Below are 23,030 nucleotides of genomic sequence, written 5' to 3'. Positions count from 1 at the left end.
CCGGCTCGATAGTACTGTAGATTATTTGGGACAGGTAGTCCACCCTGTTTAATGGAACTGTATAAAGTATCTTACTCTTTGGTCTGTTCTTATTCCATATAAATTCTAACATCCTGTAAAAGAAAAGGAGTACTTGTGGCATCTTAGAGACTAACAAATTTATTTGAGCATAAGCTTTTGTGAGCTACAGCTCACTTCATCGGATGCATTCAGTGGAAACTACAGTGGGGAGATTTATATACATAGAGAACATGAAACAATGGGTATTACCATACACACTGTAAGGAGAGTGATCACTTAAGGTGAGCTATTACGAGCAGGGAGGAACCTTTTGTAGTGATGATCAAGGTGGGCCATTTCCAGCAGTTGACAAGAACGTCTGAGGAACAGTGGGGGGTGGGGCGGGGTGGGGATAAACATGGGGAAATAGTTTTACTTTGTGTAATGACCCATCCACTCCCGGTCTCTATTCAAGCCTAAATTAATTGTATCCAGTTTGCAAATTAATTCCAGTTCAGCATTGTCTCGTTGGAGTCTATTTTTGAAGTTTTTTTGTTGAAGAATTGCCACTTTTAGGTCTGTAATCGAGTGACCAGAGAGATTGAAGTGTTTTCCAACTGGTTTTTGAATGTGTTAATTCTTGACGTCGGATTTGTGTCCATTTATTCTTTTACGTAGAGACTGTCCAGTTTGACCAATGTACATGGCAGAGGGGCATTGCTGGCACATGATGGCATATATCACATTGGTAGATGTGCAGGTGAACGAGCCTCTGGTAGTGTGGCTGATGTGATTAGGCCCTATGATGGTGTCCCCTGAATAGATATGTGGACACAGTTGGCAACGGGCTTTGTTGCAAGGATAGGTTCCTGGGTTAGTGGTTGTGGTGTGTGGTTGCTGGTAAGTATTTGCTTCAGGTTGCGGGGCTGCCTGTAAGCAAGGACTGGCCTGTCTTCCAAGATCTGTGAGAGTGAGGGATCATCCTTGAGGATAGGTTGTAGATCCTTGATGATGCGTTGGAGAGGTTTTAGTTGGGGGCTGAAGGTGATGGCTAGTGGCGTTCTGTTGTTTTCTTTGTTGGGCCTGTCCTGTAGTAGGTGACTTCTGGGTACTCTTCTGGCTCTGTCAATCTGTTTGTTCACTTCAGCAGGTGGGTATTGTAGTTGTACGAATGCTTGATAGAGCATTTTTCCTGAGGAAACTACAATCCATCGGTGATCTTCCTGAAAACACCATCCTGGCCACTATCGATGTAGAAACCCTCTACACCAATGTTCCACACAAATATTTTATAGCATTTGTTGTCCATTTGTACCTACATGTTTTCTGGAGGTGTGACTTTTCAGAGTCTGGCAAATTTGTTTTAAATCCAGATGCTTTCCCAAAGTCCTGGACTTCGTTAGAAACTAATTTTAGGGAAGTATTTGGTTTAAATAAAATTATTACATCATCTGCACAGAGTGCTATTTTATTATGTGCTCCTACAGGTTTCATTCCTGCAGTGAATTCCTTGTTTCTTATCCGCTGAGCAAAAGACTCGATGGCCAGTGCAAAAATTACAGGTGGAGACTAAGCAATTTTTTAATTCAATGGGAGATTTAACCCCATTACTTGCACAGCTGCTCTTCTGCTGGTGTAAAGAGCAGTTATCTATTTAAGGAACTGGGGGTCCTTTATAGGACAGGACTCGAAACAGAAAGTTGTTCGAGGAGCGTCCCTGTGGGGCTCCACTTCATGTGAATATGCATCCCTGCACCTTTGGGTTCGTCTACACTACTGCTTAAGTTGATGCAACTTATGTTGCTCAGGGGTGTGAAAAAACCACCCAGCACATCCCTCGGCCCATGCCGCTTCCCGAAGCCCCCATTGGCCTGGAGCAGCAAACCACTGCCAGTGGGAGCTGCGATCAGCCAAACCTGCAGATGCGGCAGGTAAAGAAACCGGCCCGGCCCGCTAGGGACTTACCCTGATGGGCTGTGTGCCAAAGGTTGCTGATCCCTGCCCTAGCCCCACCACTCCGCCAAAGGGCAGAAGCCCCAAGCTTTGCTCCCACTCTATTAGGTGGAAAATGTGGGGGAGTGGGGGACCCCACAAGCCGCACTTTTACTGTAAAAGTGCCAGATATGGCTCACAAGCCATGGTTTGTCCACTCCTGGTCTGTTTTAAAATGCAGAACACAGTATTACTGATCATCTCAATTAAAGCATACTTCATACTGTTTTCTTTGTAATGTTAACATAATTACTGTTCAATTGGTCATTCCTGGTGACTCCCAGGAAATCGGGTTAGTCTTTAGGTTACTCCTCTAGTATCAGAGTTCTTTTGTTCAGTTTCACTTCTGCCATTGCCAGTATGGTCTCTAGAGTCGTATGTTTTTTCTTTTCCTAATTCCCTTTTCCTGGGTTTTACCATTTGCCAAGGGTTTTTCAGTGGCTTATCTGTAGTTACTACCTCTGGAGAAAGAAAAGGAGGACTTGTGGCACCCTAGAGACTAACCAGTTTATTTGAGCATAAGCTTTCGTGAGCTACAGGTGCCACAAGTACTCCTTTTCTTTTTGCGAATACAGACTAACACGGCTGTTAGTCTGATACTCTGGAGAGTCGTCTTGTACATTTGAGATTTGGATTTCTATCCCAAGCATCTTGAATGTACTTTCTCCTTGTTTAAAGTCTTATAATACTGATTTTTGAAAGCTAAGTGGGAATCACCTTTTGCAGTGGATATCTGCCCTGCTGAGTGCTGCTGTAATTTTCCCAGTGCTGCTTTTTTTCTTTTTTAAAGTTAGGGCAGAGAGATCATGGCCCTTGAGTTTGAACTCTGAATGCTCTGACTTCTTTTCATAATTAAATTTTTCTGCTGATAATTGCAACATTTCAGCATTAGGTCTCTGGGTTTATTATTTATTTATTATGAGGCCTGTGGGGGGAAGGGCAGGAAGGGGGGTGTAGTGCCCTGTGTGCTTTCTCCACCTTTACCTCTTACAGACAGCTCAGCTGTAATGACTCCACAATTAAACTTTTTACGTACCAGATTGGGTTTTCTCCTTCAGCATTTTCAGGCAGTTCCTTAATTCTGATGATCCTTCTCACTCTGTTTTCTGAGTAATCCACTATAAGCAGAATAACTCTCTGCTCTAGCTCTGCCCTCTGTGTATGTCTATGCTGCATTTAGACATCCGTGGCTAGCCCACACCAGCTGGCTTGGGCTTAGGGGCTCTTTAATTGCAGCCTAGACTTTTGGCCTTGGGCTGCAGCCCAAGGTCTGGGACCCTGCAACCTTGCAGGGTCCTAGAGCCCAGGCTCCAGCCTGAGCCCAGAAGTCTACTCAGCACTTAAACAGCCCCTTAGTCTGAGTCAGCTGGCACAGGCCAGCCATGTGTGGGTATCTAATTGCACTGTAGACCTACTCTCACTTGCTTCTCTTAGGCCAGTCTCTAGCATAGGGCTCACTATTCCAAGTCAGTAACTTCCTTCTTGACTGCAAAAAGCTTGGTTGTGATACCATCTCTGATGGAATTGTACTCTGAGGTCATCTCCAGAATGTCTGCTTCGGAAGCAATTTGATTTTTTTCAGCCCTGGCATTTCTGCCTGATTTGGCTGCCATGTATCCCACCACACTGCCAGAAACAGTCTTCTGAGTGAGGTATCTTTACATTTTCGGATTTTCTTAGAGAATCTATCCTCTGCAACTTTGATCTGTTTTTTGCGGGGGGAGCTTAGTAGGTTTCGGGAATTGATGGAGGCAAGTTGCTCTGCTATTACCTCAGAGTATAGGCTTCAGAGAGCCATTTTATTCTGGTCTCTTTTCATAACCAGCCATTTTAGCCAATCGATTGACTGATTGTTTTTAGGAAAGGTGTTAGCTAGTCAATGGATTTGAGAGAGACCGAGAAATGTAGTATTGGTTTAATGTCCACATGCTATATCAAGAACTGTAACTTGCATCTTGTCTGGATGATCTAATAGAGCTTTATCTCTAGTTAACTGTAAGGTTATTGACAACTCTTTTTAAAAACATCTTTAGAGGTAGTTTATAATCTAATATACTGTCATATGCAGATATTAATATATCCTGAAAATAATAGAATTGCAGGGAAAATGTGTCCAGTTCTTAATTTTGTTTTGGTGATTCAGTAAGACTTTCAGGATAATGGATTTTGAGGAACATACGAGGAGTATTTTGTTAATTGGTTGAGGGCTCGTTATAAATTGAACATATAACTAATTTCACTTGGAGGGGTGGATCAATAATTATCCTTTTTAGTCTGTCATAAATATCTACAAACAAAATTTCATCCGAACTTAAAACACCTTATGCTGCCTTGACCTTTCCATTGCAAGTTATTTTAATATTAATATAGCTGTTTAAAATTGAAACATTTAAAGTAAATTTTAAAGTAGCTTAATAAAACAATTTTTGATTTGTTTACACAGATTTAAATGATCTGAACGCTAATCATATTAAGGTTATTTTGAAAAGTGCTGATCGAATTTCTGTTTTATGTATATCTATTTCAATTTACCAAGCACCCATCTAGCACTCTAGGCACTACCCATTTTATAAAAAGTTCTTTCTGCCAATGAAACTCCCAACCCACCACAAATGAAATTCTCCTTTCATCCTCGTACCCTATTTATGTTGTTCCCTTATGGAAAGCTTACGGTTGTATAGGCCTTGTAGTGTGTCCTAAAAGGTCAGTACATCTGGAATCTGATGGACAAAGTTGTGGGGTGAAGGGAGGCAGGGAGAAGTAACATCCAGAGTTGCAGGTCCTTCATTGAGACTACTCTACCTCTAGCCCCAGGAAAAGTTTTCCCTAATGATATTGTACACTAGGTAACACTCATGAAGAACAAGGTCAGGTGTTGCATCTTGATAATTTTGACTTTGGCCAGTAGTTGGTTTGTTGTTTTCCTAGAAAAGAAATTCATTACAGATACAAAGGACATCTTAAAGTGGGGGGCTGCCAGTTTAAGTGTACCAGAAGGAGTTAATCTCTGAGGTAAACTAAGTTCCTTAATAATTCTAAGGACATTTACCCTGATGTAATAAAAATATTTGTTGATTATCCAGAGAAAATCCACTACTGGAAATGGTAACTGGTGGTTTAGTTGGCAAATTAAGCAAGATTTAAGCCTCCCCAGTTAGGCTGGATGTAATTATAGCAATTGTTGGAAGGTAGTACAGACATGAACTTTGAGTTAAAAACAAAATTTGTGGGCACATAATTCAATGATTAGGCCAAAATTCAAACAATTTGAGATTTCTAGATGATTAAACAATAACCTTTTGTTTCTACAGACCTCCCAGATGTCAATGATAAACAAAGCCAAGCTGTAAATAATCTCCTGGAAGCCATTTATCCTAGAGTGGACAAACAAGAATATGTAATTAAGCTAGAACCTATAGAAACAAATCAGAATGCTGTGTTTCAGTATGTTTCAAGGACTGACAATCCAGAAGAGAATATTGAGATTAGCAGTAGTCCTGATCAAGATCCATTACAAATACAGGAACCTACCACTGAGCAGCCCAAAACTGTTTCAACTCCCGATACAGAAACTTTAGAGTCGCCACCTGCTGATGCTGTAATAAATGTAATGCCTGCTCCTGACGAACAACCTCCAGCATTAAATCCTGAATTGGACTCTTCTGATAATTCTGATTTTGGCCACCAGTTGATTTGTTGTCTGTGTAGAAAAGAATTTCATTCCAGACGTAGTGTACGTCGGCACATTAGAAAAGTACACAAAAAAAAGATGGAAGAATTAAAGAAGTACATAGAAACGAAAAAGAAACCAAATCAGCGCTCCACAAAAGGACGAAATAAGAATGTGCTTGTAACATTAGGTAGAAGTTGTCCTGTATGTTATAAATCATTTGCTACAAAAGCCAATGTAAGGAGGCATTTTGATGAAGTTCATAGGGGGTTAAGGAGGGATTCCATTACTCCTGATATAGCTACAAAGCCTGGGCAACCTTTGTTCTTGGATACAGTTTCTGCTAAAAAATCTTTTAAGACCCGAAAACAAAAGTCTTCGTCGAAGGCTGAATACAATTTAACTGCATGCAAATGCCTTCTGTGCAAGAGAAAATATAGTTCACAAATAATGCTTAAAAGGCACATGCAAATTGTTCACAAGATAACGCTTTCCGGAAAGAACTCTAAAAGAGAGAAAGGACCCAATAATACTGCCAACGGCACGGAAATAAAAGTAAAAGTTGAACCAGCAGATTCTGTAGAATCTTCAACCCCTTCCATCACCCTTTCTCCACAGAATGAATTAAAGGGAACAAGTCATTCAAATGAGAAAAAGAACACACCGGCAGCACAGAAAAATAAAGTTAAACGAGACCTTGAAACCCCTAAATCAACCAATCCATCTGCTGCAGGTGGCCAGCAAAAAACAAGGAAGCCAAAACTTTCAGCTGGCTTTGACTTCAAGCAGCTTTACTGTAAACTGTGTAAACGTCAATTTACTTCTAAACAGAACTTGACAAAACACATTGAGTTGCACACAGATGGAAATAACATTTATGTTAAATTCTACAGGTGTCCTCTCTGCACTTACGAAACACGTCGCAAACGTGATGTGATAAGGCATATAACTGTAGTTCATAAAAAGTCATCACGTTACCTTGGTAAAATAACTGCAAGTTTAGAAATCAGAGCAATAAAAAAGCCTATTGATTTTGTTCTAAATAAGGTGGCAAAAAGAGGCCCTCAGAGGGATGAAGCAAGACAGATTGGTTCAAAACAGGATGTCACCTGTAACTCACCGAGTAAAAAGTTTGAAGGAGCTGATGTTGGCATAGAAGTAAAAGTCACAAAAAACTTTTCTCTTCACAGATGCAATAAATGTGGAAAGGCATTTGCCAAAAAGACCTTTCTAGAACATCATAAGAAAACTCACAAGGCAAATGCATCTCATTCACCAGAAGAAAACAAAACCAAAGGCAGAAGTACAAGATCAAAAGCTCTTGTCTGGTGAGAAACAGCTAGTGTTTTGCCTTTATTTAAAAACAAACAAAACAAAAAACACGCCCCCTCCCCAAATTTTATTATTTTGTTGCCTGAACAGATACTTTTCAATAGACTTGATGATGTGGGAGATAGCCACATTACTTTTGTATCTCATTTGCCTCTTCAGTAAAATGTTTTCAGTGGCTTGCAGACAAGTCAATTTCTAAATTGTTTTTCTTCTGCAGGAAGTTGCAACCTAATACAGTTAGGCTGTACAGTTCTTCTAAACTGTTTTAAATATTATAAAAATCAATTTATATTGGCTTATGTTTACAGTAGACATTTTACAATTAGTTTTGCACTTGTTTGGTACTTGTTCACATGGTTTATCCTGCTAATGTACACATTTGTAGGATAGTTACAAAAATATTATGGGACTTTTATAGCTGATGTAAAAGTAAATTACAGCAGAGTAAATAAATCTCTACATCTAACTTGGAATGATCAGCCAGCAGTAAACTGTATTATTTTTCTTTTAACTTACTCTATTAAGTTTCCTTCACCTTCCCAACATCTTGGTATAATCCTAAAAACATCTCTTTGCATGAGTAAGAGTTTCAAGGATAGGGCCTTAAATTTGGATGTTTTTTTCTTTATCGTGATGACTTACTGTTTTTCTGAATTCCTGCTTCAAATAAAAAATGGTGACACAGAGGTAGTCTTCTAATAAAATATTGTATCTTAGTTAAATGGAAATAACCTATAGATGGCCATTTTAGATATCAGAATCATTATAGTTTTTACCTGAAGGCTTTTTGGATATTGCAGAGATTTGTAATAAAAACAGGCATGCCGGGCGGGGGGGCGGAGAGTAGTAGTCTTTAAATTATTACTTTGGAACTCTCTCCTTATAACAAATACCTGTTAAGTGAAAATAAGGCTAAATACATATGCCTTGTCCTGTACCTGCTATTGACCTCAACTCAGAAGTGCTCTCTTCCCGAAGGCAACTCTGTCTTGGTTCACCTTCTGCAGTGGATTACCAGTCAGGCATACGTAGGTGGGTTTTCAGTGGTTTAGTAACCACTTTCTGCTAAAGAAAATGCAACTTAATAATGAGCTGGGTTTTCTTAAAATTACAGTAATCTTGTCTGAGGAAGAGAGCGTTTTTAAATTTTTTGTTTGTGGTAAATTTTAGGTACCACCTTGTATTTAAAAATGATTTCATTGTTGTATAACTAGAAAACAAGTTGTATTGGTCAACTCAAAATATTAATTTATTCCCATTTCTCCTCAGATAACTTCAAGTGATGTACGGAAAGTTTGGAGTTCATTTGAGTGGAAAGACTTTAATTTGGTGTTAGAACCACTAATATCTTGAAAATGGTACCATAAGAAAAATGAGGAAATACTTCCATAAACTATTGTTTGCTTACTAAATTAATAACTATTCTCATAGCTTGTTATATGACAGTGCCTCATCCCAACACTGTCAGGTAACTGTTGACTTGCAATGCACAACATGCATCTATAGACTAGTTAACTACCCTTGTCTCTATGCAGTTCAGCAAAGTTATCAATAGAAAGTGAACTTTTTGTGCTTTAAAAATAAAAAAAACTCTTTACAAAAAGCATTTTGGGGAAGAAAACTTATTTTCATTTAGGAAATCAACTTGAGAGGTCACCACAGATACTGGCCTTCGTACTGCTAATGCTGATGAACCAATTCTGTGACTTCTTATGTGGTATTCTACTTGGCTGGCAAACCTTTGCTTTGTTATGTACTGTTTTAAATTTATTACAAATGAATGTATAAGAGCAAACACCATATTAGTGTATATTGGCTGAATTGTTCTAATTTTTAGTAATTGTCATAACTTCAGTTTGTTCAGTTTGACTAATTTCCCAACTTTGGGGTGTACTGAATTTCACTGTACTAAAGTTGCTGCAGAGATATTGCCAATACTTTATTTTTCCATGCATGGTTCACAGGACAGCATTTCATTTGTAAACATTTAGGAAGTTTACAGAAACACCCACATTCCCTATTCCATATTCTTTAATTTTGTGTTTAAATTTTATACACAAGCACTTTAATGATAGTTGCAGTTAATTTTTCAGTTATTGTTTTAAAAAAACACACTAATGTTAATATGAAGGTAGTGAATATTTTCTGATGTTTTATAGACACAGACAATCCATGCACAACCACTTCTTATAATGCTAGTTTTATTTCTTTAAATATTAATAAAAGGGAGGATAGTGTGAGAGAAACTCAGAATATTTTTTTCTCGCAAGATCTTAAATGACCACTTTAGGTAGCACTTGACTTTATTGTAGGATTTGCAAAATGCTTACTGATCCTTTTGTCTATTTTATTTTATAATCAAGATTTTAGCAAAACAGTAGCACACCTACCATTATGAAAATCTTGGCAGGCTTCTGTGCATCAATGTTTTTTTACTTTTTAGAAGATATTTTGTTTAGTGATTTGTGTCAAATTGCCACAATTTGAAAGGTACTGTACATCAGAAGAAATACCATGTTTTTATATAGGTTCGCTCTCTTGCTTAGGGAGGTGCCTTGTCATATATACTTTTTGTATTAAAAATAATCTAAAAATGTTGATCACAAGGTCATGAATTAAAAAAAATGCTTTTATGGATAAAAAATGTTTGGCCTTTTTAGTGCTTTGCACTAAAAAAAATACACTGTGAATGGGAACTGGACTGTAACTGTTGCTGGAAATGTTCTATATTGAATGTACATGCTCTTGTTTGGATAAATGTACTGTATTTGGAAATAAATCAGACTGGAAGTTACTTTAACAAAGTGTGCTTAGACAAAAGGTGTATTCTAGTGAAACTGGAATGCTTTTCTTCAGTCAAACAAATTCAGTTACTACCAGCAGCTACACTTCAACATCTGCATTTCTATAAACTTTATTTCTCTATCATTGGGTCTGGTTTGTTGTATTATTCCACTGGAATTAAAAATACTTTTTGCCTTATGAGAAACTTAGCAGTTGGAGTGAACCCTTTTCTTCTACACTTATAATGATCTCCATTATGTAATTAAGAAATCATTGTCTAATCTTAGTTTTTACAAGTGACAAAAATCCTTGTCTTGATTTTAGTTAAGCAAAATTTAATGTTATAGTCCTTGTTAATAGTGTTGTGAATCAAATACTGGTGCTCAGAAAGACTGAATATAATTTTTTTTTAAGATCCTTATTTTTATATTAAAGAATGACAGAGGCTTTTGTAACCGTTATCAGAGGGGTAGCCGTGTTAGTCTGGATCTGTAGAAGAGGCAGAGAGTCCTGTGGCACCTTATAGACTAACGGACGTATTGGAGCATAAGCTTTCATGGGTGAATACTCACTTCGTCGGATGCATGTGGGTATTTTGTAACAGTTACCCATTTTCATTTGGTTAGAATGTGCACAGAGAACCCCTACTGTTTGCTTATGATTTTAATAAATTAAAAAGTTGGTTGCCCTTACGTGTCCAGCTCCCTAGCACCTATTCTTAGATCTCTCTGTGTTAAGATTAGGAAAATAAAATGCAGGAGTGGTGATAGGTAGGTGGGGGTTACTCAGGTAATTCTAGTATTTCTACTGACTCCATCTTGGCTAAATTTAAAGTCTGCTGCTGAGATACTTGAAAGTGGAATTACATCTTTTCTAAAGGTAAGCCACACATAACAGATCTCCACCCTTGGTCCATATATATCGTAGGTCAAAATGGCCCTAGCTCATAGGTGATTTACTGAATTGCTGTCTACTTGGTGGTGTTTCTACTTAGATGAGGTTTAATAGCCAGCAACTGCCTCAACAATTGGTTCCTTTTTATCTTGTGGTGGGGTGAGGTCTATTGTTTGGCTCTTTCTGAAGCTCAAGTCTCCTTTTCCTTCTGATTACATAGAGGTTTTTTTACCTCCTTTATTTCAAACAAAGAAAATAAACAAGTTTGTCTAGATGTATAAAAGATTTGTTGCATTTACTGAATCTTGAGTTTATATTGCCACTAAAGATTTTGGAAGGGATGGAAGGTCACAAAATTTGTCTTGTTTGTCTAGGTATTTTTTTCCTTCTCAATGTTGAAATAGCAACCCAGCGCTTTTAATAATGCTGCCTTGAATATGATCAATAGCCATTGTGGATATTTATCGCTGTCTGTGGTGTCTTGAGATAGTCATTGCCGGGTCTAGATGTGAGTTATGGATGAGGCTGTTGCCTTGTACAGGTCTAGTCCTAGGTACAGTATATCTCATTTTGGATTTTGCCTGGTCTTGATTGAAATAACCTATGAACACAAATCTAAATTTGCCTGATTTGGTTCTGGTTGGGTTTTATAGATCCCATAGCAAAACTTTAGTATCTTCTAATCATTCTGCGTGCAAATTCCCCACATTTAGAGCCAGTGCGTTGTAGTGAGGCTTTGTGGCCATCTAAATCTTAATTCAGGGCCCCTGTGGGATTCAAATTTATTCTGAAGTGAAAGAAAACCATCACAAAGTGCAGACAGAAGTCTTCAGAAGTAGCAGTGTTAGACTTAATGAAGCTTCCAGTTTAAAGTGTGGAGTGGCATCACATTTTTCTAACTTCAAATTGTAGAACACTAGATAATCTTTATATAAATGGTCAATATTTTAAACTAGTGTTTTTAAAAAAAAAACAAAACAAAAAACCAACAAGCTATTTTTACCATTGCAAAATGCGTATTGAATTCAGAGGGGGGATTTATCAGAGGAAGGAGTGCAGGACTGGGCCCCAAGTCTTTCAGATGTTAACCGTTGTGTTCCAGGATAACGAGTTCCTCCTGGAACCTTTAATTATGTTCGTTACAGTGCAGTCTCTTTTTTTTTCCAATTAGTGTTTTGAAACAAACCAATAATAGTTTACTCTCTCGTTTGAGGTAGACAGCTCCTTTTTAACGTACAGCCCCATCACTGCTTCTCACTCCTGCTCTAAACGTATTATTTCAGGGCTTCTGCTGTGCTTTACTGTGCTATGTCCTTCATGTCTGCCTTAGGGAAAAAAATTGAAGTCTTCATAAAGATTTTATAGATCTTGTGTTGCTTTTTTAACATGCACTTTAATACTGGAAACTCTGTGTTAAGTGCCATTTTATTTGGTAAATAACTGGACCTTAACAAAAGGACCTTGAAATATAATAGATTTCAAATTATCCAAAGGCATAGACCTTTTTTTACATATTTCTTTTGCTTATATAACAGGATCTATTATCCCAGAGCCTACTTCCAGTACAGTTTCTCTCTTCTATACCATAAATATCTCAATTCTTCTCCTTGTCTTTCCTGGTATCTTGTTCTGATTCCAAGTGACTTAAAAGTATCAGTATTCTCAGAACTGTTTGTACTATTCAGGAGATTACTTCGTAAATATTTTTCCAATTCACCTAACTCATTTTATAAGTTTAAACCTAATCAAATCATTAACTTCTAGAATTAGCTAGGCAGTTACTTTTTAAAAAAGGTATTAATAGTGGATCATTTATGTTGAAGGATTTAGATGGAGGAAAAGTAGTATGCTGTATATGTGTTTTTTTTTGCTCCTCCCCCCCCCTCCCCCCCGCCTCCCCCTGTTGGGTTGAGAGGCCAGCAGGATAAGAAATCATTAAGGTAAGACTCCCTTGGTGAGATACCTATGGGTCTAAACTCTGGCAGGGACACCGGTTATAGGTGGTGATGAGATCAGAAATGTGAGCAGCCAGGAGGTGTCATAAACTTGAGTGCAGTCTGTCTTTTTGAGAATGAGTCTTGAAATTTGAGAGGATGGATGAAAGGGTTTGTACCATTATGAGAACAAGTTTTGGGGGTTATGAGGTGGGGATGATCTTGAATTCTCTCAGCTAATTTCATGGAAGTGGGACTGGTTGGACTGGGATGCAGAGACAATGGGAGTGGGTGGGTGTGTTGATGTTGCTCTCCATATTTGGCAATAGCAACAGAGTGACGATACACACATTCATAGACCTGCCAGGGATCAATGCACCAGCCACAGTGACCATGGGTGATGGTATTGTAGTGAAGATCCTACAAATCCATGAATCTCTGGAGAAGACCTCCCACGTGGCTCCGTATAGCTGCTCCAAGTCTGCCTGTAGGAGGGTCCAAGTTTCTGACCTTTCTAACAATGCAGGTAGCACACAGGTTTGATCTGAACTTTGTCTCAGCGCAAAGACTTTTGCATCCATAGGCGAGACTTCATACAAGAGGCAGCAAGACCTATTTGCTGTAGATCATCTGGCTTGCTGCTACTATTTGAACTCTCATCAGTGCTCTCCATGGTACTCGATCCCACCTGCACTGGGTTCTGGTAGCCCAGCTCTGAGGTTCTGGACCTGATCTATTGCCATGAGATTGTCAACCCCATAGTGCAGGTGGTGTCTTGGAGGGCAGGGCTGAAATTCAGTCTGACTTTTCCATAAGCAGGGTGACATCACTGGCGTAGTCTTGGTTGGTAAACACTTCTTGACTAGCCTTGGTTCCAATGTGTGGCATGGCAAGTCCTAATATCCAGTCAATAGCTTGACAGAACAGTGCCACGGTGAGAGTGCATCCCTGCTGCATGCCTGAGCTTGTGCAGTAACGTCAAAAGCTGTGAATTGGTACTGGTGTGAAAGTTGTGCTCCAGAATTAGCGCAACATTTTGAACACCAACTCTTTTTGGCATAAGCTAAAGTGGAGACCTGTCAACTGAACCAAAAGCTGCTTTGACGTTGATGTGTGCCACATGAAAGAGCAGTTAAATTCTCGGCGCAGCTGAGTCGGAAACCAGAGGGTAAAGTACTAGCAGAATGGAAAGATGGCATTATAGTCTCCTTGTACAAGCCAAATGATCTCACACCAAGTGTAACAGGTTTCACTGCAGGGCAGTCAACAATGGGCAGTATCCTTACTCGCTGGCTTCTGGCTGAGCTGCACTGAGTGTGACTATGGTGGGGAGAGACAATAGGTTGTAGAGATAAGGGGGATTTATGTTTTGAGAGGGACGGCATTATAGGGTGTGGGGGGCCCTAAGATGTAAGAGACTGTCAGTGTGAAGTAGGGAGTTGTGGTGCAAAGTAATGATGGATTAGGAAGAGTTTAAGATGTCTTTTACAGCTAGCCCGGGGGCTTGCTGTTTGGGGTACCTAGTTGCAGCGACTGAATTCCTTTAGAGGTTACTGTCAAATAGACAAAATCACAGAACAGTGCTGCTGTATGCTGGAATATGGAAGCCCAGGATGGGGTATGGTTGCAGGGCTTGATTCCTTGATCTCAGTGACAATTGGGGTGGGGGAGTAATAATTTTGTAAGGAGATGGTGTAAGACAGGAACAAATTTAATTTCTGTTTATTTTTGGTGTCACCTCAGGAGGCTTAATTGTCAAGAGACAAGGTTCCTGGTCTTCAGTTCCTGATGATCAAAACTCTTAGAGGGAAATAAATCATCAACAATCTGTGTTTTAATAAAAGCTTAAACTCTCGATCCTGTGTATCACTGAAATCAAGATGAATGATTCTGCTAGTCTAGGGATAGCACAGTTAACACCACCTGTGGGACACTTGGTACGTTATAAACCTAGTGGGACTCGGCAGGGAGGAGGTATGGCCATGCTGATTGCATCCAGCCTAATGAGGGCATCTTCTCCAAAACTGGGTCTGATAGTATGTTCACTGAGTAGGAAAGTCCCAGGTTGGGATTAAGATAGGACTGGTTTCAGTTTGCTGCTTGACCTGTTGCACTACTATGCCATTTTGAACTGACTAAACTGATTGCTACAGTGGCAAAATTTAATAGTTTTCTGATTTCAATTTGCATGTAGATGATGACTATTCTTGGGTAGCTCAGGATTTCCTGGTCACTATGACCTTGTTCCAGGTAGTTACTGACTCGGTTCAAATCGCTGGCCACACTTTGGTTCCAGTTTTTGGATTGAGATCAGAGGTTAGACAATTGGCTGTTAAACTTGTGTCAAGGACCAACAATTAACTCTTGTGGTTTGAGGTTGGAGCTCATCTCCTGTCAAGGTGAAGGATCTGTTTTGATGATTTGTCCTCAGATTAATGGAACAAGAAAAGACCCAGATTGCTCTAAAGGAGAATCTGGTTTCACTAAAAGACCCTCCCTGTGGTCTGGTAGAACAATATACTTTTTGTCCTCCACCATTAGTGAGGTGACCCCTCGGTGTTCTCTTTGCTGACTTCATTTTCATAGGTCATCTTGTTTGTGGCTGTTCAGTGATGAATTGAGAGACAAGCTAGCTAGGGTGCTGGTGGTGGAAGTCTCATAATAAGGCTGATCAGTTGCAGCATAAAGATTTTTTTAAAACTCTTATATGGCTCTTTAGGAGGCAAATAAAAATTATTTTCCTCCACCACAATATCCACAAAATCTGAGTACAGATTTGTTTCAGACGGTAGATAATCTGGTGAATCCAGACAATCTCAGTTCAGTCACTAGTCTGACTGCCCCCCATTGTGAGCAAATTGCTAGTCATTTTGTAGAAAAAAATTAATCAGATTATGGATGGGCTGACTGCATCTGTGGTGGCAAAATCTTGAAGGAACAAGAGCAATATCTTGCCTGCTAGAGTTTCAACTGGTGCTCCCTGAGGCACTGGAGATGTTGAGAGAACTTTGTCCCTCAGTGTTTGGAGCAATGCCCTTCCTAGCTGGTGAATTACTGGGTCCCTTGCTTGTGGACATAATCAGCACCACCTACTGTATTGAAAGAAGCATTAAACAGTAACCCAGTCACCTTTTTAGAAGGTTGAGACCTTTCCTTTCTGATGTGGTCATTGCCATTGTTCCAGTTTTTGTTACCTCAAGGCTGGACTATTGCAATGGGCTCTACGTGGACTATACCCTTAAGCCATTCAGAAACGGAAGCTGGTGCAGAAAACATCAGCTGGCTTACTGAGTAGGGCATCTTGCTAGGAGCATATAACACCAGTGCTCTGAGATCTGCACTGGCTGCCTGTTGATTTCTGGGTGGAGTTTAAGGTGTTATGACCTATAAATCCTTAATGCCTGTGACTGGCCTACTGGATGGACTGCCTCACCCATGGTATAATACCATAGCTGTAGTCAGCAGGGGTGCCTGAATAGGATTCTCCTTGTTACAAAAGAGAGGGTGTGACTGGCAGCATGCTCTAAGAACTCTAATCTGTCTACACTGCACACCCCTGGCAGGACAGTGGCATGCGTAGTTACGTGCCGCAGTGAAAGGCTCTGGCAGTGGAAGACAGTGGGGAAAGGCTCTGGCACTGGGACATTACTCTCCTAAAAACAGTTTAGATGGGGGAGGTGCTGCTTGGGCATGTACAGAACCCTGTAGGGTACTGGGTTCAGGCATGTCTCTACTTGTTCACGCACTGTCATCATCTACACTGCTACTTATGCCTGTGCCGGGGGAACGGGGCATGCGGCGTATGTACTCCCCACACCACTGTAAGTGTGTAGTGTAGATGTGCCCTGAGACTCTGGAACTTGCTTCCCCATTTGTCTGAAATAGCCCAAAAAGGCACCCTGCAAAAGACATCTGTTTGTTTAGGCATTTGGGATAGAGTTGAGGGTATGATTTCCATAATGGTAAAGGATTTCTAAACACCCTTACTATTCTAAAAGCCCAAACAAAACAAATTGTTTGTTGTTGTGGATTCTTAAGTGAGAATTTTGCATAATTGCTGTGGAGGTCAGGTAAAATATATGCTTGGAACTCGTAACAAATTACAGCAAATGGGAAAATTACTAACTCTTCCAGTCTTCACAAGCAGTCCACTCTTTCACACTTTAAAGATTTAATGGACTCTATTGTTTTATTGCGATAGTGCCTAGAGGTGCCAATCAAGGATTAGGGCTCCATTGTGCCAGGCACTGTTGCATGCTGTCAAATTGCAAACACCTCATAAATTGTACTTAATGTTACTCTGTCAGTGTTCCAAGATACTCAGTTTAATTAGTAAAAAGAAAAGGAGTACTTGTGGCACCTTAGAGACTAACAAATTTATTTGAGCATAAGCTTTCGTGAGCTACAGCTCACTTCATCGGATGCATTCAGTGGAAAATACAGTGGGGAGATTTATATACATAGAGAACATGAAACAATGGGTGTAACCAGAGTGATCGCTTAAGGTGAGCTATTAACAGCAGGAGAGCGGGGGGGGGGGGGGGGGGGGAACCTTTTTGTAGTGATAATCAAGGTGGGCCATTTCCAGCAGTTGACAAGAACGTCTGAGAAAAGTGGGGGGTGGGGATAAACATGGGGAAATAGTTTTACTTTGTGTAATGACCCATCCACTCCCAGTCTCTATTCAAGCCTAAGTTAATTGTATCCAGTTTGCAAATTAATTCCAATTCAACAGTCTCTCGTTGGAGTCTGTTTTTGAAGTTTTTTTGTTGAAGAATTGCCACTTCTGGTCTGTAATCGAGTGACCAGAGAGATTGAAGTTTTCTCTAACTGGTTTTTGAATGTTATAATTCTTGACGTCTGATTTGTGTCCATTTATTCTTTTACGTAGAGACTGTCCGGTTTGACCAATGTACATGGCAGAGGGGCATTGCTGGCACATGATGGCATATATCACATTGGTAGATGTGCAGGTGAACGAGCCTCTGATATTGTGGCTTATGTGATTAGGCCCCATGATGGTGTCCCCTGAATAGATATGTGGACACAGTTGGCAACGGGCTTTGTTGCAAGGATAGGTTCCTGGGTTAGTGGTTCTGTTGTGTGTTATGTGGTTGCTGGTGAGTATTTGCTTCAGGTTGAGGGGCTGTCCTGTAAGCAAGGACTGGCCTGTCTCCCAAGATCTGTGAGAGTGAGGGATTGTCCTTCAGGATAGGTTGTAGATCCTTGATAATGCGTTGGAGAGGTTTTAGTTGGGGGCTGAAGGTTGACAGAACCAGAAGAGTACCCAGAAGTCACCTACTACAGGACAGGCCCAACAAAGAAAATAACAGAATGCCACTAGCCGTCACCTTCAGCCCCCAACTAAAACCTCTCCAACACATCATCAAGGATCTACAACCTATCCTGAAGGACGACGTTCCTCAGACGTTCTTGTCAACTGCTGGAAATGGCCTACCTTGATTATCACTGCAAAAGGTTCTCTCCCCCGCACCCCGCTGTCCTACTGGTAATAGCTCACCTTAAGTGATCACTCAGGTTACACCCATTGTTTCATGTTCTCTATGTATATAAATCTCCCCACTGTATTTCCCCTGAATGCATCCGATGAAGTGAGCTGTAGCTCACAAAAGCTTATGCTCAAATAAATGTTAGTCTCTAAGGTGCCACAAGTACTCCTTTTCTTTATGCGAATACAGACTAACACGGCTGCTACTCTGAAACCAGTTTAATTAGTATTACTGTTTTACAGTCCTAATTTTATAAGAGTTGCTTCATCTATGCTACCTTGCTACTTGAGATTATTTTGGAGTCAAATTTCTATTAGTTTGGCAATTTTTGTTCAAATTTTAGCTTTTGAAAAAAGTGTTCTCATGGTAGTCAGTTGCTTGCCAGCTGCAATTATATTGAAGTGTGTAATTTCTCCTACACAATTCCCTTGTCCTCCGTTGTGTTTTGAATTTCAATGAGAGGCAACTGGCTGGTTGCAACAACATGGCATCAGGTAATCACATGGAGAGAGTTGGGTCACCTTTAAAAGAAATTCCATATTGCAAAGGGAGTTATACCCTGGAAAGTGCTGGGTTATTTCTTTTAAACTATTCCGAGTATACTTGGCTGAAGACTATGGATTTAAATACTGCAGAAATTGGCCAGTGAACAAAGCAGCAGTTCGCATCCTTGACATTAAAATGGCTTAAAACTTGAACACAGAGAAATGAGTTTTTTTTAATATCTTGGAGACACTTGTGTAATCTCAGTGTGTTGGTAACTGAAATACGATGTTGGAGTCTAGGCCAAGTTTCAGCATTGTGTGAACAATGGATAAGTTAAACCCTGGAAACATGAGGCTATAACAGAAATGCTGACTGTCCTTTGCTGTAATATAGCTGTATTAAAACACTTATCTCTGTTCCCCACTGCAGTCGAAAATATCTTTCAAAAAGTTCTATGTAAGATTTTTTTGAAAATGCTTAGTTTGCCAAGTTTTTATGCTTTTCAGTTTTAAATTAGTCATGAATTGGCATATGAGACTTTAGTACATAATAGCAAAAAGGTACAATAAACTCTAAAAGTAATAGAATCTTGTTTTTGTTTTGAGATTAAACACTTATTTTTCAGCTGATGAATGAGATTTGTTTTTACAAAAATTGAAATATTTTTTCAGGTGTAATTGCCATTAAAACACTACAGTTGTACTGAGCAAATGTACTACACTTTTGTTTACAATTCCCAAGAGTTGAAGTCTCTATCAATGTTACTGTGACAGATTTATGAATACTGTGTGCTAGCCTGTTTGTTGGGGTGTCTTCTGTATGACTATATTGGGATAGCTCATCAAGACTGAGAATGCTGAGAGCTGGCTTATCTTCAGTCAAATACTTACGTTGTTAAGGGACAATGCCACAACTACTAGCTTTGATTTCCCCTTCCATCAAGTCAACCTACAAATTGGTTTGGACCAGAACAGGAGAAAACTTGGAAATATAGAACAAAAGAACTCCCATGGGCTTGAAAGGGAGTAATTGTTTCCTGAACCTCACTAGTGTTTCTGGAAAAGTTAGACCTGCCTAGGTCGTCGTCAAAGGATAGGTAGGGTAAGGTAGACACGTGTGTAGACTTTTCTCAAAAGCCTTGGTTTCTACTGTTGAAATAAAGAGAGTTATATTTTGTCTGATCACTCTCCATGACTGGTCACAGACACCCTAAAGAAAAACTTCTGGTGTCCAAACTCGGACCTGCAGGATAAGAACAATTAATATTCAGGGTATTGTAGTCCAGCACCTGGTAATGGAATAGGAGAATCTCAAAGTGTGAGATAATCCAGGCTTGGACAAGAATTTTGGCTCTGTGAACACATCACATCTTGGAGCTGTTGTGCAGAAAAAGTGGCAAGATTTAGAAGTGACCTGCATGCATGATTGAAAGAGGGCTGAGTGAAAGATGAAGCCAGTATTATGGGCTTGAGTGACAATGAGACAAGTGACAATTGAGAGAACCTCTGAATGCTGCTATCCTGTAAATTCCTATAGTAGTCTTCTATACAACTAATTCACATAAAACATTTACTAATGCATGTCACGCTTTTATACATCCAAAAGGTGGCAGCACTCATTATTTTTATCAGACATATGTAATTCCTATAGATTTTTTTCCCCATCCGTGTGTTTGTGTGTGTGTGTGTATATATGTGTGTGTGTGTGTATATATATATATATATATATATACACACACTTGAAGTGGATGGCATTGAGGAAGCCAACTGGCATTCTCCACCCTGGAAGAAGAGAGAGTAATTCTGACGCACGAATAGGAATGTAAGCAGAAATTTCACAAGAAAGGGAGATTCAGCTGCATAATTGTGGGATAGAGAGGGCCTTGAGATACTGTAACTACTGAACTGTCATTGCATCACCTGCTTATCTGTTGTACACTTGTGAGTTAATTGGTAATGTATTTACTGTGGTTGCCATTAAGAAGTTGACCCTTGCCAAGAAATACTAGGCACTTACTACCATTTGCTATTCTAAGGATGGGGAAAATCTGTGGTATCTCAGTCTATTGGCAAATGCTTGCTTTTTTTTTATGGTGATCATTTTATCTGCAGTATAAGAAACCCGCATTCAAAGCTAGCTGTGTGATTAACTCCCACTCTCTAACCTATAAAAAAAATATAGTTCACCTTACATGATACTGAAGTATAGATTTTTATATAGCCTGGGTGTAATTTTCACCAATCTTTCCATTTCATTTTGTCTCCCTTCTATTTTGAGTTGCACCCTCTGATTTAATTGAACTGGGAAGATGGTTTTAATAACTGAGTGAAACAATTTAAATATTACAAGTTTGTGGTATTCAGAGGGGCATTGTTGACTACCGCATGGTCTTTTCTTCTGTTGGTTTTTGATTGCCCCTGTGTCCACTCTTTTCTGTCGACTTCATACTCTTCCTACCTTATCTGAAAAGGCTCTGCCTGTACTTGCCCATGGGGTAGCTATGCCAGTGTATAATGGGGACTGTACCAGTCTAATTGATTCTCTAGTGACTTACTGGGGAGTCAGACCAGTGGAAGCCGTGTTCTGTATTTGGTGTAGTGTGGTTAAATTAGGAGTTTTCACCAGTGTACATTATGCTTCCCTAGTGTAGTCAAGCTCTCGTTTTCTTACTGTACACTAGCTTCATGCTTTCAAATCCTTTGGGCTTGTCTACACGAAATGCTACAGTGATACAGCTGCTGTAGCATCTACAGTAAAACACTGATGGGAGGGGTTCTCCCATAGATGTAGGTAAGGCACCTCCCCAAGTGGTGGTAGCTAGGTTGACAAAAGAATTTTAGTGCGGTCTACCTGGAGTTTTTGCACCTTTGGGTGACGTAGTCAAGCTGACCTAATTTTCTAGTGCAGACAAGGCCTGAGTTTCTCTCCTTATATTGTGTACTGATATTTAATTCCTTCTATCTACACTTAGCAACAGCCTATTCTCCTTCCAATTACTATCTCTGTTTTTATTGGCCAAGTGAAGCCGGGTCTGAGTTCAACTTGATGGCATATCTTTATTTGCTGTTTTGGTTGTAACATGACAACTTTTGTATGCTGCATCCAGTCACTTCCAAAAATTGGGGCAATGATCTGCACACCAGTCATTAATACCTACCACTGTAACAATACCCCATCTACGCTCTGCCCATCGCTCCACAGCAGTTCAACATGTTGATGCCCTGAATGATTATCTCCCAGGTAGACAAGAAATAATAATGGGGAAGAGGGAGGAGAACACACAGGACCCTGGTATCAGGGAATTGGGGGGCAGGGTAATACAGTGCCCTTGGCAGGAATGGGGAAGGGAGTGGGGTACACAGATCCTGGAAGGGGGAGAATGGGGACCCCAGTATGGCTAAAAGGTGAAATGGGGGATACAGCTCCTGGCATGGGGGTAAGAGGAGGGAAGGGGGAAAATACTCCCTTGTATAAAGGTGGAGGAGAGGATGGAGGGGGACACATGGAGCCCTGGTATATGGCAAAGCAGGCAATTGAGGGAGTGGGAGAGATCCAGAGAGTCCCGAAATAAAGGGAAAAGGGAGTTTGACCCACATAGAGCTTGTGGGGTAGAAAGGAGGAACGTAAGAGCCTATGGCATGTGCAAAGAGCTCAGCTGACAGAAGCTACAAAATGTGAGACCCCCTAGTTTTATCATGGTGACATAACTCTAGCTGTTCATGGTTTTGTCACCATTTCTTGATTTATGCCTTACTTTAACCTTCACTTCTGTTTTCACACAGATACTTTTAAATCTTTTCCACTCCTATAGATTTTAAGGCCAGAAAGGACCATTATGATTATCCTAGTCCTGCATAACACAATTATAGAATTTCACAAAGTGAATCCTGCATCAACTCCATAGCTTTTGGCTGAGCTAGAATATATTTTTCAGAAAAATATCCAACCTGGATTTAAAGACTAATCTTTCCATTGTTCTCATTTTCCAGCTTTCTATTATATTCTTTTTCCACCCTCCTGCACCTCTTGTCCTTTTCCATCATCTGCCATACCTTTTGGAGTTCCCTTAATCTTTAGTTAATTACTTTGCTGTTCTCATAAGGTCTGAATATTTTTTTTTTCCAGTGTGGAAATAGGATTGTGTGTGTGTTAGCCTTGGTGTGTGTATTTAGAGAGAAAACATCCATTATTCTCTGTACTGGGACTTTAAGAATCCTACATTTAAGATATGTTATAGGTCAAGCATACAGGAAGCTGTTATAAACCACAATCACATTAAAATTATTTTCCATACCAGGCACTATGCTTCCATTCGAAGCTGAAAAATGAGGGCTGGTGGCCTACTATGATGACCTTGCATTGCAAGAAACCTGGCTTTGATTTCTGGTCCTGTTTCCTGCTTCTCTAATAGTTCCCATTGTCCCTGCC

The 23,030-nt window shown here is 39.9% G+C and overlaps 1 protein-coding gene across 7 annotated transcripts in view; it reads left to right on the top strand.

The window, feature by feature from the left end:
- Positions 1–9,922, top strand: part of ZNF800 (zinc finger protein 800) — a 31,185-nt gene extending 21,263 nt beyond the window's left edge. For 4 of the 7 annotated variants that reach the window (XM_037888996.2, XM_037888995.2, XM_037888997.2 and 1 more), the window contains one exon: positions 5,304–9,922. In XM_037888996.2, coding sequence (XP_037744924.1) covers positions 5,304–6,994 — 1,691 coding nt within the window. In that variant the 3' untranslated portion in view covers positions 6,995–9,922. The remainder of the gene's footprint in view (positions 1–5,303) is intronic. The other 3 variants (XM_037888998.2, XM_043550483.1, XM_043550481.1) reach the window with 1 other exon arrangement.
- The last annotated feature ends 13,108 nt before the right edge of the window (positions 9,923–23,030 follow it).

This window comes from Chelonia mydas, chromosome 1 (assembly GCF_015237465.2).
Source record: "Chelonia mydas isolate rCheMyd1 chromosome 1, rCheMyd1.pri.v2, whole genome shotgun sequence".
NCBI lineage: Eukaryota > Metazoa > Chordata > Testudines > Cheloniidae > Chelonia > Chelonia mydas.
This window is presented reverse-complemented; position numbering and strand designations above follow the sequence as displayed.